Below are 17,718 nucleotides of genomic sequence, written 5' to 3'. Positions count from 1 at the left end.
TTTTACGTCATAACTTTTGTCGTACAAGAAAACGGTTGGACCAGTATTCATGTATTCCAGATATGGGAGATAACATGATTACTAAAATACAAGTAGTAGAATTCGATTTACGTCACACCGCCCAGGAGAACAGTACACATTCAATTCGTTCTCCAAACCAAACAAATTCTGCTTTCAAGCACAACTATCAATTAGAAAACGTGAAATGCAGTTTCTGTGTGTGAATATAAATCACAATTTGGAATGTGCAGTCTCGCCGGAGTTGTCGGAACCTATATTTGCCCTGAAAGGCGTTTGATGAAGGCTGTTTATCAGTTTTGTTTGTCCTCAGCTTCGGAATTCTCTTCAGTCTGTCATTTGTTGATAGAGCCTCCCTTTGAGAACAACAGGTATTCTGACAAAGGCTTTCACTGTTAAATCATCACAAATAAAATTAATTGTAAACGGAAAAGCGCCAGATTGATAGCAGAGAGAAACTGTAGAAATAGTGCAGACTCTTGTCTTGTGTGCCGGCCGCTGTGGCCGAGCAGTTCTAGGCGCTTCAATCTGGAACCACGCTGCTGCTACGGTCGCAGGTTCGATACCTGCCTCGGGCATGAATGGGTGTGATGGCCTTAGGTTAGTTAGGTTTAAGTAGTTCTAAGTCCAGGGGACTGATGACCTCAGATATTAAGTCCCATAGTGCTTTGAGCCATGATTTTGACTTTGTGTACCAGATTCGTTCTCATATTATACTGAATTTTTCATACATTTGTGTTTTACGAATTCTCTGTCTTATTATTTCCTTTGTTCACAAATTCTACCACGTACCTTACCTACATATTTGAACATTTGGGATGTGTTTCATACAAAACACGTCCCATACGTTTATTCTGCAACATCTTTAGGGCTCCTACAGAGATAGTATTTATTTTCCATAAGAGATTTTTGGCAATCCAGATACACTATCGGGAATGAATTTATTGGAGTTATACAGGGTGGCCCATTAATCGTGACCGGGCCATATAATGCGTCAAACGAAAACACTACGAAGAACTAAACTTGTCTAGCTTGAAGGGGAAAACCAGATGGCGCTATGGTTGGCCCGCTAGGTGGCGCTACCATAGGTCAAACGGAAATCAACTGCGGTTTTTTTTTTTTTTTTTTTTTTAAACAGGAACCCCCATTTTTATTACATATTCGTGTAGTACGTAAGGAAATATGAATGTTTTAGTTGGACCACTTTTTTCGCTTTGTGATAGATGGCGCTGTAATAGTCACAAACATATGGCTCACAATTTCAGACGAACAGTTGGTAACAGGTAGGTTTCTTAAATTAAAATACAGAACGTAGGTACGTTTGAACATTTTATTTTGGTTGTTCCAATCTGATACATATACCTTTGTGAACTTATCATTTCTGAGAACGCGTGCTGATCCAGTGTGATTACCTGTAAATACCATATGAATGCAATAAATGCTCAAAATGATGTCTGTCAACCTGAATGCATTTGGCAATACGTGTAACGACATTTCTCTCAACAGCGAGAAGCTCGCCTTCCGTAATGTTCGCATATGTATTGACAATGCGCTGACGCATGTTGTCAGGCGTTGTCGGTGGATCACGATGGCAAATATCCTTCAACATTCCCCGCGGAAGGGAATCCGGGGACGTCAGATCCGGTGAACGTGCGGGCCAAGGTCTGGTGCTTCGACGACCAATTCACCTGTCATGAAATATGCTATTCAATACCGCTTCAACCGCACGCGAGCTATGTGCTGGACATCCATCATGTTGGAAGTACGTCGCCACTCTGTCATGCAGTGAAACATGTTGTAATAACATCGGTAGATCATTACGTAGGAAATCAGCATACAATGCACCATTTACACTGCCATAGATAAAATGGGGGCCAGTTATCCTTCCTCCCATAATGCCGCACCATACATTAACCCGCCAAGGTCGCTTTCATTCCACTTGTCGCAGTCATCGTGGATTTTCCGTTGCCCAATAGTGCATATTATGTCGGTTTACGTTACCGCTATTGGCGAATGACGCTTCGTCGCTAAATAGAATGAGCGCAACAAATCTGTCATTGTCCCGTGGCAGAACTGTACACGACGTTCAAAGTCGTCCCCATGCAATTTCTGGTGCATATAAATATGGTACGGGTGCAGTCGATGTTGATGTAGCATTCTCAACACCGACGTTTTTGAGATTCCCGATCTTGCGCGATTTGTCTGCTGCTGATGTGCGGATTAACCGCGACAGCAGCTAAAACACCTACTTGGGCATCATCATTTGTTGCAGGTCGTGGTTGGCGTTTCACATGTGGCTGAACACTTCCTGTTTCCTTATATAACGTAACTATCCGGCGAACGGTCCGGGCACTTGGATGACGTCGTCCAGGATACCGAGCAGCATACGTAGCACACTCCCGTTGGGCATTTTGGTCACAATAGCCATATATATCGACCTTTTCCGCAATTGGTAAACGGGCCATTTTAACAGGGGTAATGTTTCATGAAGCAAATATCATCCACACTGGTGGAATGTTACGTGATACCACGTACTTATAGGTTTGTGACTATTACAGTGCCATCTATCACAAAGCGAAAAAAGCGGTCCAACTAAAACATTCATATTTCTTTACGTACTACTCGAATATGTAACAAAAATAGGGGTTCCTATTTAAAAAAAAAAACAGTTGATATCCGTTTGACCTATACAGCACCATCTGGCGGGCCAACCATAGCGCCATCTGGTTTCCCCCTTCAAGCTAGACGAGTTTCGTTCTTTGTAGTGTTTTCGTTTGATGCTTATTTCGTGAGATATTTGGCCCGGTCACTATCAATCGACCACCCTGTACGGCAACGGAGGAGCTATCATCGTAAATTATTATTCGTCATACAAGGTCACTATTAACACGTTAATAGGTAGTGTAGCCCCCCCCCCCCCCCGATGAACCATGGATCTTGTCGTTAGTAGCGAGGCTTGCTTGCCTCAGCGATACAGATAGCCACGCCATACGTGCAACCAAAATGGTAGGGTATCTGTTGAGTGGCCAGACTTTTCAGTAGTTGCAGGGGTAACAGTCCGGATGATTGACTGATCTCCCCTTGCAACATTAACCAAAACGGCCTTGCTGTGTTGGTACTGCGAACAGCTAAAAGCAAGGAGAAACTACAGCCATAATTTTTCCCGAGGGCATGCAGCTTTACTGTATGGTTAAACGACGATTGTGTACCCTTGGGTGCAGGTAAAATAGTCCCCCATTCGCATATTCGGGCGAGGACTGGTCAGCAGGATGTCGTTATCAGGAGAAACAAAACCGGCGTTCTACGGGTCGGAGCGCGGTATGTCAGATCGCTAATCGGGCAAGTACGTTAGAATTTTTAAAAAGGGAAATGGATAGGTTAAACTTAGATATAGCGGGAATTAGTGAAGTTTGATGGCAGGAGGAACAACACTTCTGGTGAGGTGAATACCGGGTTATAAATACGAATTAAAATAAGAGTAATGCAGGAGTAGGTTTAATAATCAATAAAAAAAATAGGAGCGGGGAAAGCTACTACGAACAGTATAGTGAACGCTTTATTGTAGCCAAGACAGACACGAAACCCACGCCTACCATGTTAGTACAAGTTTACAAGCCAACTAGCTTCGCGGAGGACGAAGAGATTGAACAAATGTACGATATGAGAAAAGAAATTGTTCAGATAGTTACGGGAGACGAAAATTTAATTGTTACGGTGGACTGGTATTCTGTAGTAGAAAAAGGAATAGAAGGGAAAATAGTAGAAGAATATGGACTGTGGGTAAGAAATGAAACAGGAAGCCCTCTGGTGGAATTTTGCACAGAGCATAAGTTAATCATAGGTAACACTTGGTTTAACAATCATGAAAGACGGTTGTATACGAGGAAGAAACCTGGAGACAGTGGAAGGTTTGAGATAGATTATGTAATGTTAAAAGGAACTCTGACCACAATTTACTGGTTATGAACTGTAGATTATAACTGAGGAAACGGCAAAAAGGTAGAAATTTAAGGATATGGGACCTGGATAAACTGAAAGAACCAGAGGTTGTAGAGAGTTTCAGAGAGAGCATTAGGGGCCGATTGGTATGGGTATCTTTGAGAGATGAAATAGTAAAGGCAGCAGAGGATCAAGTAGGTAAAAAGACGAGGACTAGTAGGAAACCTTGGGTACCATGTATGGAAGTGTAAAATTGACGATAAATAGTTCGGCAAGAAGAGAATAAATGCTTTCGCAATGTGGTGCTACAGAAGAACGCTGAAATTTAGGTGGGTAGATCACGTACCTAATGAGGAAATACGGAAGAGAATTGAGAAGAAGAGGAATTTATGGCACAATTTGACTAGAAGAAGGGGCCGATTATTAGGACACATTCTGAGGCGTCAAGGGATCACCAGTTTAGTATTGGAGGGAAGCGTGGAGAGTAAAAGCCGTAGAGGGAGACCAAGAGATGAATACATTAAGGAGATTCAGAAGGCTGTAGGTTGCAGTACTTACAGAGATGAAGGAGCTTGCATAGGACAGAGTAGTATGGAGAGCGGCATCAAATCAGTCTCTGGACTGAAGACAACAACAACAGATTGTATTGGGAATACATGGCAAAACTTTTGACCTTGCAGAAATGGAGCCTGTAAGGCCCGATTTTGACACACATGAGGACTCGTGATACGAGGTTTGTAGTCAATGTTCTAGTTCAATTCTAGACTGTGTTACCTCCAAGTAATTTCGTATTGAGTCTCTGCGGGTATATTTCAGGGCATAAAACGGGTTCATAATTTCGTCTGATCTCTTGCAGCCTTGAAAGCTTTCTCTGGGTATCCAACTGTAGGGGTGGTCGAGCACAACAACCAGTGCAGGCATAACAATCACTTGAATATGTGAATCCGTACAGTGCTTAGTCATAGTGAAACTGCGTTTAGGTGTAACACGAATACCCCTCGAGTTGTGCATACTTATCTGAAGGAAGCAGTATATCACTCTGTTTTGCAATTACGTTGTGTATGAATCTGAGATTCTCTGATCTAAGGTAACTTCTCACTTCACATAATTGTAAAAATTGCATACGAAGTTAGGTTTTTTAACTTAACTGTGTTGAAACAGTGGATAATTATCGACAAATTCCCATGTCAACTATTGCTTCATCGCAGGTCAGGTCAATACTAACTAGAAATAACTTTTGTGGAATGGTGTATAGGCGGGCATAATGCTCAGAGAGTGGCCAGTATCCCTGATTTGAAATAAAGTTTTCTTCTTCTGTTTTTACCGATACTTTTGTGAACAGATATTGACTAATGACAGCAGATAGGTGTTCAGTGGGTTTCAGTTATTTATATCCCAAAATAAGAAAAGGCAATTTATGACCATCACAAGTACATAGAGACAAGATTTTTTCGGCGTAACAATATAGGATCTTCGGTATTCAGCGTTTGAAATAGGCGAGAGAATAATGTTACTCATAATTTTAATATGGAGACGAGAATGGCTAGAGAGGTGTGGATTACTATTTCAAGAAAAATGTTTGCAGCACTAAGACCTTAAGAATGATCCAAATGGGACGGAAATCGATAGCTGTGATGTATATGTACAGATAAAGAAGTGATTGCAATTTGAGAAAAAAGTTGGATGATATATTGAAGAGATAGAGCTTCGCGATTTCAGCAAGTAAATAGCTTGTTGGTCGGCATCTGGCCCTTATGCAAGCACTTATTCGGCTTGGAACTGTCTGACAGAGAGGTTGGATGACTTCCTGAGGGACATCGTGCCAAATTATGTCCAATTGGAGGTTTATATCGTTAAAATCCCGAAATGGTGGGAGGACCTAGCGTATAATGCTCCAAATGTTCTCAGTTGGGGGCAGATTCGGCGATCTTGCTGGCCAAGCTAGGATTTGGCAAGAACGAATAGAATCCTCAACGTGTGAGGGTGGGCATCATCTTGCAGAAACTGAAGCCCAGGATGGCTTGCCACGAAGAGCAACGAAATGGGGTGTACAATATTGTCGATCTTTCGCTGTTAGGCTCGCCCTGGTTCTACACACCCTGGCCCTACGCATTCCCCTGCCGTACAACGCTGTGCTCCATCTGCACAGTTTCGGTTATTTTTTCCCACGTTCGATATCAATATATGATACCAGCAGAGCTTCGTAGATCAAGAAAGCCGTTTTTGCTTTACCAGAGAACAACAGGTATCTTCCGTGGTTCGGTCATCCTGTGTAATGTTGCTTCCTAAAACGAAAATTAAACTACTTCCACAACACCGTCGTCGTGGGAGGTGGCGCCGTGATTGGTACAATGGATTTGCAATAATTAGGTAGACAGTTCAATTCCACGTCCGGCCTTACAGATATGGTCTTCTGTAGTTTCCCTAAATCGCCAAAGGCAAATCTGTGAGTGGTTCGTGTGATAGATCACGGCCGATCTCACTCACCATCTTTGTTACAGTCTTTAATAACATCGATGTATGTTGCACATTAAACTCCAGTCTTAAACATACAAGACACCATATGCTCACTAAAGATAGCCAGTGACTTTTCAAAACTTAATGACACTGAACGAACAGTAATAGGCCACAAGGCTACTAAAATTATAGAGGAACACATAACCACAAAAGCAACAAAAACAAACAACTTTGAAATAAATGTACTCCAGACAATCAATAAGAAACTACAAAACCGTAATGCCCTAGCAGTAAAATCTGATAAAGGTTCCACAACAGTTAATATGTTTAAGGATGATTATATACAAAAAACACTCGAATTCTTTGCAAACAACCACACACTGGAAGTCTAAGTTGACCCCACACCAACGTTTCAAGCTAAAATAAGAAAATGCCTCAACAACAGTACGAGACCTTATTGTGATGAACCCAACAGCCCCCAGACTCAGAGCACAACCAAAAGTCCATAAAACCAACACACCTATGAGGCCTATTGTGAACTCAATTAATAGCCCAGACTACAAATTAATGAGAGAACTAAATGACATACTTGTAGACAAATACACATTTGAAAAATCATATCCATAAGGAACAACTATGAAGTTATTAACAGTTTCAAAGATTTGACAGTACCACCTCAAGCCAAGCTTCTATCCCAAGATATTGTTAACATTTACAGCAGTATACCTGTAGATGAAACAGTTGAGATAATAAGAATGAACTAATTGAGAAACAAGACAATGAGCAAACCAGAAATCATAGAACTTATAGATGTACTTAATATATTGCTCTCACATAATCACTTCTCTTTTAACAATAAAATTTACAAGCAGGACCAAGGACTAGCAATGAGAAGTCCTCTCAGTGGCCTATTAGCTGAAATATTTACCAACCATATAGTAAATTGATGGAACAGAGGATGAAGTGATAAACCTTTTTAACAAATTCAAAAGCCTACATAAAAATATTCAATCCACTCTTGAACAGGGAGAAGACAACACCATACTTTTTCTTGATATAAAAATATCAAAACAGAACCAAAAGGTAGCTTTCAATGTTTACAGAAAACCTAATGGCATTGACACCACTATACCAAACTCCTCAACACATCCCTCCTCCCACAAAAAAGCTTCTTATAGATCAATGTTGTACAAAGCGCAGAAATTTCCACTTCAACATACAGAACTCCCACAAGAAATAGAAACCATAACATATACACCAATAATCAATGGATATGACCCTTCTCTAAATAATACCATGTCACAACAGATAAAAAATAAACTGAACAAACAACATCAAACTACACTCACAACTGACAGGGCCCCAGCAGTCAAATATGTAAAAATGCAAAATCTTGGAATAGTATCTGACAAATTAGCAAGACTATTCAAAAACACAGAAGTAAAAATTAGCTTCAGCACCAACAACAACCAAAGTAGGGAGCTTATTGACAATATATAACCACCAGATACAAGTCTTGATGCATCTGGCATTTGCAAAATTACCTACAGCCAATGTAATAAATATTATATCAGCCAAACAGCAGAAATTTCAGAACCCGATTCAAAGAACATTTTGACTGCTACAGGCTTGATAAATGTAACAAATCAGCAGTAGCAACTCACATTAAAGACACAGGCCACCTTTTGAAAATCGAAGACAACCTCGAAATTTTACACAAAATAGGAATAAGTAAAATAATGGATATCATGGAAGAAATGGAAATTTTCATACATAACACAACGAATGGAGATAACATTCTAAATGAAATAACCGTATTCAAATACTCAAAATTCTTCAACAGTCTTAAGCCAGTTCTAACTCAATAGATTCACTAAAGGCTAATGTAAATAATAGACTAGAACCAAGAACATCGATACAAAAACTCAATAATCGATACAGACTCACATGCTACAGTCCGCCATCTTGCGTTGTGTGTATAACATCGAAGCAATTTGTGCAGTGGCATTCAGTGACAAAATATAATGCGCAATAGTGTAATGTCAATTGACCAGTGATACAAGTGTAGCAACAAGAGGATTTAACTGTAAGTGATCAACTGTCATATAAAAGCCTTTCACACTATTTTCGTAACACATAATTGACGCAAATCTATCTGCATCCTATACAGGCTGTGATATACATAACCAACAACAAAGGAGTAAACCAGCAGAAGACATCACAGACTTCGATTTCTAGATATACACTGCCCCCCTCCTTCCCCCCCCCCCCCCCCCCAAATGACACACCAGCAGCTACAGCAAAAACAATGTTTTCCAGATTAATCTAGTTTAAAACTGTTTAAGTAACATTTCTCGATGTATGTATGTATGTAAGTGTGTACAAACACTTGAAAATGAACAAAACATGTTCGAAACGCGTTGCATTATGTTAGATTAAGCATAAAGTAAAATGTGACTGGTAGCAGAAACTTGAAATAAATAATAATCTGGATCTGTTTGATGATAAGGCAGTAGTGAACGGGGAAGTGCCATCGTTGAGTAACTGTAGCAGGATGCAACATGACTTAACGGAATTTCTGCTTGGTTTGACGAATGAAAACTTGTTACAAATGTAGAAAAAAGTTAGTTGATGAAGATTAAGAAAAAATATTATAATTGTCGAATTGACTATTGGTGGTGCTTGACACAGTCAAGACGATTAAATACCTAGATAAAACATTGCGAAGCAAAATGAAATGGATCGAGCACGAGATATCGATGGCAGAAAAGGTGAATGAACGAATTAATTATCTGGGAACAAACTGTAGATCATATACGCGTATAGAAAGCTGGTGCGACCCAATCTTGAATACTGCTCGAGTGTTTCGAATGCCTAATGGATTACACGAAGACGTCAAAGTAACTCAGACATAGGCTGCAAAATTTGTGACCGGCTGATTCGATCAGTAAACGAGTACTACGGCAATTTTTCATGAAATCATACGGGAAAGCTTGGTCAAAAAGATACTTTCTTTTCCCGAAACATTTAAGATAATTTAGTGAACCAGAATTTGTGACATATTAAATAGCGATTGTGCTGCCACAAACATATCTCGTGCAGAGCATATACACTATGTGATCAAAAGTATCCGGACACCTGGCTGAAAATATCTTAGAAGTTTGTGGCGTCCTCCATCGATAATGCTGGAATTCGGTATGGTGTTGGCCCACCCTTAGCCTTGATGACACCTACCACTGTCGCAGGCATACGTTCAGTCAGGTGCCGGAACGTTTCTTGGGGAATGGCAGCCATTCTTTACGAAGTGCTGCACTGAGGAGAGGTATCGATGTAGGTCGGTGTGGCCTGGCATAAAATGGGCATTCCACAACATACCAAAGACGTTCTATAGGATTCATGTCAGGACTCTGTGCAAGCCAGTCCATTACAGGGATGTTATTGTCGTGTAACCACTCAGCCACAGGCCGTACATTATGAACAGGTGCTCGATCATGTTGAAAGATGCAATCGCATCCCCGAATTGCTCTTCTACAGTGAGAACCAAGAAGGTGCTTTAAATATCAAGGTAGGCCGGTGCTGTATTAGTGCCACGCAAAACCGCAATGGGTGCAAGCCGCCTCCATGAAAAACACGACCACGCCATAACACCAACACCTCCGAATTTTACTGCTGGCACAACACACGTTGGCAGACGACGTTCTCCGGGCATTCGCCATACCCACACCCTGCCATCGGATCTCGACATTGTGTACTCTGATTAGTCACTCTACACAACGTTTTTCCACTGTTCAATCGTCCAATGTTCGCGATCCTTACACCAAGCGAGGCGTCGTTTGGCATTTACCGGCGTGATGTGTGACTTATGAACAGCCACTCGGCCATGAAATCCAAGTTTTCTCACCTCCCTCCTAACTGCCATAGTACTTGCAGAGGATCGTGATGCAGTTTGTAATTCCTGTGTGATGGTCTGGACAGATGTCTACCTATTACACATTACGACTCTCTTCAACTGTCGGCGGTCTTTGTCAGTCAACACACGAGGTCGGCATGTACGCTTTTGTGATTTATGTGTCCCTTCGGTTTCCACTTCGCTATCACATCCGAGAGAATGGACCTAGGGATGTTTAGGAGAGTGTAAATCTCACGTACAGACGTATGACACAAGTGACACCCAATCACCTGACCACGGTCAAAGTTCGTGACTTCCGCGGAGCGCCCCATTCTGGTCTTTCACGATGCCTAACGAATAGGGAGGTCGCTGATGCGGAGTACTTGGAAGTTTGATGGCAGCACAATACACCTAATGTGAAAAAGTATGTTTTTGGGGGTGTCCGGATACTTTCGTTCATATATTGTAGATAGACATTTTTCCCTTCCTCTATTTTGGTGTGAATCAGGAACGGAAAGGACTGGGAGCGGTACAATGCACCCTCCGCCATGCACCGTTTGATGGCTTGCGGTGTATGCACCCACATAGAAAAAGGGAGAAATAAATCGATACGTGATATACGTCGACTCACACTCAGGGGAGAGTCCACGACACAAATAAAAATTATGCTTAATGCCATTCAGCAATGGAAGGAATGACTAGAGATTGTTTTGTAAAGGATATCAAAATTTAAAATCAGTTTGGATTCCGTAGAAATGTTGGAACACGTGAGGCAATACTGATCCTACGACTTATCTTTGAAGAAACTTTAAGGAAAGGCAAACCTATGTTTCTAGCATTTGTAGACTTAGGGAAACCTTTTGACAATGTTGACTGGAATACGCTCTTTCAAATTCTGAAGGTGGCAGGGGTAAAATACAGGAAGCGAAAAGCTATTTACAATTTGTACAGAAACCAGATGGCAGTTATAAGAGTCGAGGGGCATGAAAGGGAAGCAGTGGTTGGGAAGGAAGTGAGACAGGGTTGTAGGCTCTCCCCGATGTTATTCAATCTGTATATTGAGCAAGCAGCAAAGGAAATAAAAGAAAAATTCGGAGTAGGTATTAAAATCCATGGAGATGAAATAAAAACTTAGAGGTTCGCCGATGACATTGTAATACTATCAGAGACAGCAAAGGACTTGGAAGAGCAGTTGAACGGAATGGACAGTGTCTTGAAATGAGGGTATAAGATGAACATCAACAAAAGCAAAACGAGGATAATGGAATGTAGTCGAATTAAGTCGGGTGATGCTGAGGGAATTAAATTAGAAAATAAGACACTTAAAGTAGTAATGGAGTTTTGCTATTTGGGGAACAAAATAACTGATGATGGTCGAAGTAGAGAGGATATAAAATGTAGACTGGCAATGGCAATGAAAGCGATTCTGAAGAAGAGATATTTGTTAACATCGAGTATTGATTTAAGTGTCAGGAAGTCGTTTCTGAAAGTATTTGTATGGAGTGTAGGCACGTATGGAAGTGAAACATGGACGATAAATAGTTTAGACAAGAAGAGAATAGAAGCTTTCGAAATGTGGTGCTACAGAAGAATGCTGAAGATTAGATGGGTAGATCACACAACTAATGAGGAGGTATTGAACAGAATTGGGGAGAAGAGGGATTTGTGGCACAACTTGACTAAAAGAAGGGATCGGTTGGTAGGACATGTTCTGAGGCATCAAGGGATCACCAATTTAGTACTGGAGGGCAGCGTGGAGGGTAAAAATCGTAGAGGGAGACCAAGAGATGAATACGCTAAGCAGATTCAGAAGGATGTAGGCTGCAGTAGGCACTGAGAGATGAAGAAGCTTGCACAGGATAGAGTAGCATGGAGAGCTGCTTCAAACCAGTCTCAGGACTAAAGACCACAACAGCAACAACAACAACAACAACAAAATTCATACGACACAAAATGTAGTTATTTTGGGCAAGCCCTGGTGTGGAAGAAAGAGAAAGTAGCGGTGGTACAGACGGTGAACCTACCTGGAAGGGGATGGCGAAGAGGCCGATGACGATGTCGGCGAGCGCCAGGTTGGCGATGAAGCAGTTGGTGACGTTCTGCATGCGGCGCGACGTGGCCACGATCCACATGACGAGCGCGTTGCCCACCACGGCCAGCACCGAGATGGAGCCGTAGCACAGGGACAGCAGCGCCACCACAGCCGCCGGAACGTCGTAGATGCCTGCGCAGTCCGCACCCACACGTCCCTTAGTACTGCGCAGTCCATATTGCTGTTGTGTTAACCCTCTCGGCCCTCGTATGGAACATACAATGGGGCGACAAAGGTCATGGTACAGAGATATGTATACGTACAATGTCGGTAGAATCGCTTACACAAGGTATATGATGGCAGTGCATTGTCAGAGCTGTCATTTGCACTCAAGTGATCCACCTGAAAACCATGTATGGATTGTCTGTTCTTTCCTACATGTCCGAAGGATGAGACACCATTTTGATCCAGCAGGCTAGGTGCGCTAAGACTCAAGGGAATCACAGACATTTCTTGGTTGTCAGTGGGCATTGACTTAAGTCAATGGGGAAGACTGAAAATCTGTACCAGATGGGGGGATTCGAACCTCTGTCTCATGCTTACTTGGCAGATGCTCTGAACACTAAGCCATCTCGACACAGTGTTCATTATAGTTACATGGACTACCCTGGCATCATATCGGATCTAAAATCTCAGCCTATCCACACACACTACTAATGTAGACCCCTTGCCCACTATTCTTATTACTCGCAGCATTTCGTCGATTTCAATAAAGGTTCGAGCCTGGTGTGCATCCGCACTGAGGAGATCCCTGAAGGAACACATACTACATACACTACTGGCCATTAAAATTGCTACACCAAGAAGAAATGCAGATGATAAACGGGTATTCATTGGACAAATATATTATACTAGAACTGACATGAGATTACATTATCACGCAGTTTGGGTGCATAGATACTGAGAAATCAGTACCCAGAACAACCATCTCTGGCCGTAATAACGACATTGATACGCCTGGGCATTGATTCAAACAGAGCTTGTATGGCGTGTACAGGTACAGCTGCCCATGAAGCTTCAACACGATACCACAGTTCCTCAAGAGTAGTGACTATCGTATTGTGACGAGCCGGTTGCTCGGCCACCATTGACCAAACGTTTTCAATTGGTGAGAGATCTGGAGAATGCAGTCGAACATTTTCTGTATCCAGAAAGGCCCGTACAGGACCTGCAACATGCGGTCGTGCATTATGCTGCAGAAATGTAGGGTTTCGCAGGGATCGAATGAAGGGTAAGGCCAGGGGTCGTAACACATCTGAAATGTAACGTCCACTGTTCAAAGTGCCGTAATTGCAAACAAGAGGTGACCGAGACGTGTAACCAATGGCACCCCATACCATCACGCAGGGTGATATGCCAGTATGGCGATGACGAATACACGCTTCCAATGTGCGTTCACCACGGTCTCGGCAATCACGGATGCGACCATCATGATGCTGTGAACAGAACCTGGATTCATGCGAAAAAATGACGCTTCGCCATTCGTGCACCCAGGTTCGTCATTGAGTACACCATCGCAGGCGCTCCTGTCTGTGATGCAGCGTCAAGGGTAACAGCACCAATGGTCTCCGAGCTTATAGTCCATGCTGCTGCAAACGTCGTCGAACTGTTCGTGCAGATGGTTGTTGACTTGCAAACGTCCCCATCTGTTGACTCAGGGATCGAGACGTGGCTGCACGATCCGTTACAGCCATGCGGATAAGATGCCTGTCATCTCGGCTCTTAGTGATACGAGGCCGTTGGGATCAAACATGGCGTTCCGTGTTACCCTCCTCAGTCTGGAACCGCACGGCCGCTACGGTCGCAGGTTCGAATCCTGCCTCGGTTATAGATGTGTGTGATGTCCTTAGGTTAGTTAGGTTTAAGTAGTTCTAAGTTCTAGGGGACTTATGACCTCAGATGTTTAGTCCCATAGTGCTCAGAGCCATTTGAACCATTTTGTTACCCTCCGGAACCCACCGATTCCATATTCTGCTAACAGTCATTGGTTCTCGACCAACGCGAGCAGCAGTGTCACGATATGATAAACCGTAATCGCGATAGGCTACAATCCGACCTTTATCAAAGTCGGAAACGTGATGGTACGCATTTCTCCTCCTTACACAAGGCATGACAACAACGTTTCACGGGGCAATGTCGGTCAACTGCTGTTTGTGTATGAGAAATCGGTTGGAAACTTTCCTCATATCAGCACGTTGTAGGTGTCGCCACCGGCGTCAACCTTGTGTGAATGCTCTGAAAAGCTAACCATTTGCATATCACAGCATATTCTTCCTGTCGGTTAAATTTCGCGTCTGTAACACGTCATATTCGTGGTGTAGCAATTTTAATAGCCAGTAGTGTATACATACAGGGTGACTAACTATTACCACTTACAATAGCTCCGAGATTATGACAGTAGCTGAAAAGATTGTGGGACAGAGGTTGCATGGGACAATGGGGGCCATAATATGACGTTGGTTCTTTGTTGTTAGGTAAGGTCGAGTCAGAGACATGAAGGTCAATTTAATTTTTTTTAATGGGATACTATAGTTTGGTATTCATTTTTTTATGGCGGCTATCGAGACGAATCCAGTGATGTGTAACAGTAAGGTCTTTGAAGGTCAAAAAGGTGGCATGAACGTTCATTTAAAGAAAGTGCCGAAGTGATGACCATTGGTATTAATGCAGTGCTGCAATCTTCTTATCATGAATTGAGTGGTATTCCTTAACACTTCGGCACTTATCGAAACAATTTTCAACTGAGAGCCGGTACCTCCATGAGATATTTTATCCGACCTTTTCCCTACTGTATGTAACGTTTTAATAGTGATAACCACATTGGTATGATCGCTTATAGCTTTCGAAAACTGATGCCTGTCATCTTGCTCACTCGCAAGATAGAGGCTAAATTTGATGAAAATTTCCGAGTGTGGCCCTTAGCAAGGTAACCTGTTAGCTAAATCATAAAAACTTCTATGAACTGTACAGCATTGTGCTACTTGTCCTTCTTCAACGTGGGTTGCCTCTATGGCGCGTTTATTGTATCGTCCTCAGTAGCTAATTGCTGAATTAATTCTACACCTTTGACACCCTTTACATTAAACCTCTCATTACGGGACTGGCGGTAATGCCACAGTCTCCCGACGCTGGGTATCAGGGCATCTACGATGGCTTATTCCAAAGTCTTTTGCTGGACACGTCCTCTGCGGATGTCAGTTATGTATCATGACAATGACGCTATGGCAGCAGTCTTTCGGCAAGAAGTGTCAAGTATGTGTTCAATCAGCTCTAAATCCGGGGAATGTACTGATATTATTATTATTATAATTATTAGTCTCATAGGAACCTAAATATGTCACACATTTCAAAACATAATAATAAATAAACTTAGATAATCCCATTATAGCATGTCTTTGTGACACCTGTTACAAGCAACCGGGGATCCGGTCACATAAATTGATAGCCTCAAAGTACTGTTATTATTATTCATCAAATAGAACCCTGTAATATACACCTTAAAAAAAAGCCACACCTACTATAATACACATCACAAAAAGTTTTGCATAACCCCGGTTCCCACAATTTCTGAAGATAGACATTGACTGTGAATATTGTGTCACAGACACAGTCCCTTTGATTGTTAAGAGGTGTCACTAAACCCGCCCAAAGATGTAAACAACCATGCATGAGCAGCGCCTGGTAGACACAGAGGGTCCGACAGCCGATCAGTTCCAGTCATTCCACCAGGAAGGAGGTAGACGGCTCGTAATATCTGAGGTTCAACCATGCCTAGACGGTCAATACCGCGGTTATATCGCGTCCGCATAGTTACTTTGTGCCAGGAAGGTCTCTCAAGAAGGGAAGTGTCCAAGCGTCTAGGAGTGAATCAAAGTGAGGTTGTTCGGACATGTACAGAGAGACAGGAACTGTCGATGACATACCTCGCTCAGGGCGCCCAAGGGCTACTACTGCAGTGGATGACCGCTACCTACGGATTATAGCTCGGAGCAACACTGTCGGCAAGGCCACCTTGCATGATACACGCAACTTCACTCCCGACGTCCATGGCGAGGCACATTTTTGCAACCACGACACCATGCAGGGCGGTACAGATAGGCCCAACAACATGCCGAATGGACCACTAACGATTGGCATCGCGTTCTCTTCACCGATGAGTGTCGCATATGCCTTCAACCAGACACTCGTCGGAGACGTGTTTGGAGGCAACACGGTCAGGCTGAACGCCTTAGACACATTGTCCAGCGAGTGCACCAAGGTGGAGGTTCCCTGCTGTTTCGGGGTGGCATTATGTGGGGCAAACGTATGCCGTTGGTGGTCATGGAAGGCACCGTAACGGCTGTACGATACGTGAGTGCCATCCTCCGACCGATAGTGCAACCATATCGGCAGCACATTGACGAGGCATTCGTCTTCGTGGATGACAATTACCGCCCTCATCGTGCACATCTTGTGAATGACTTCCTTCAGGATAACGACATCGCTCGACAAGAGTGGCCAGCGTGAACCTTATCGAACACGCCTGGGATAGATTGAAAAGGGCGGTTTAGAGACAATGTGACCCACAAACCCATCTGAGGGATCTACGCCGAATCGCCGCTGAGGAGTAAGACAATCTGGACCATCAGTGCCTTGATGAACTTGTGGATAGTATGCCACGACGAATACAGGCATGCATCAATGCAAGAGTGCGTACTGCTGGGTATTAGAGGTACCGGTGTGTCCAACAATCTGGACTACCAACTCTGAAGGTCTCGCTGTATGGTGGTACAAAATGCAATGTGTGGTTTTCGTGAGCAATAAAAAGGGCGAAAACGATGTTTATGTTGATCTTTATTCCAATTTTCTGTACAGCTTCCGGAACCATCGGAACCGAGGTGATTTGATGTGTGTATATTATCTCATAAATAACACAGCCAGTATAATCGCAATGGGATATAGATACACTATGTGATCAAAAGTATCAGGACATCCGCAAAACATACTTTTTCATATTAGGTGCATTGTGCTGCCACCTGCTGCCAGGTACTCTTTATCAGCGGCCTCAGTATTCATTACACATTGCGAAACTCACGGACTTCGAATGTGGTCAGGTGACTGGATGTCACTTGTGTCATACGTCTGTACGCGAGAATTTCACGCTCCTAAACATCCCTAGGTCCACTGTTTCCGATGCGATAGTGAAGTAGAAACGTGAAGGGACATGTACTGCACAAAAGTGTACGGGCCGACGTCGTCTGTTGACTGACAGACACTGTCGAAAGTTGAAGACGTTCGTAATGTGTAACAGGCAGACATCTATCCAGACAATCACACGGGAATT

General features: G+C 42.8%; 1 protein-coding gene across 2 annotated transcripts in view; it reads right to left on the bottom strand.

The window, feature by feature from the left end:
• Positions 1 to 17,718, bottom strand: part of LOC124711808 (prolactin-releasing peptide receptor-like) — an 843,619-nt gene that overhangs the window by 344,368 nt on the left and 481,533 nt on the right. For both annotated transcript variants that reach the window (XM_047242031.1, XM_047242032.1), the window contains one exon: positions 12,328 to 12,527. In XM_047242031.1, the coding sequence (XP_047097987.1) occupies positions 12,328 to 12,527 (200 nt within the window). The remainder of the gene's footprint in view (positions 1 to 12,327; positions 12,528 to 17,718) is intronic.

Source organism: Schistocerca piceifrons, chromosome 8 (genome assembly GCF_021461385.2).
Source record: "Schistocerca piceifrons isolate TAMUIC-IGC-003096 chromosome 8, iqSchPice1.1, whole genome shotgun sequence".
NCBI classification, from domain to species: domain Eukaryota; kingdom Metazoa; phylum Arthropoda; class Insecta; order Orthoptera; family Acrididae; genus Schistocerca; species Schistocerca piceifrons.
This window is presented reverse-complemented; position numbering and strand designations above follow the sequence as displayed.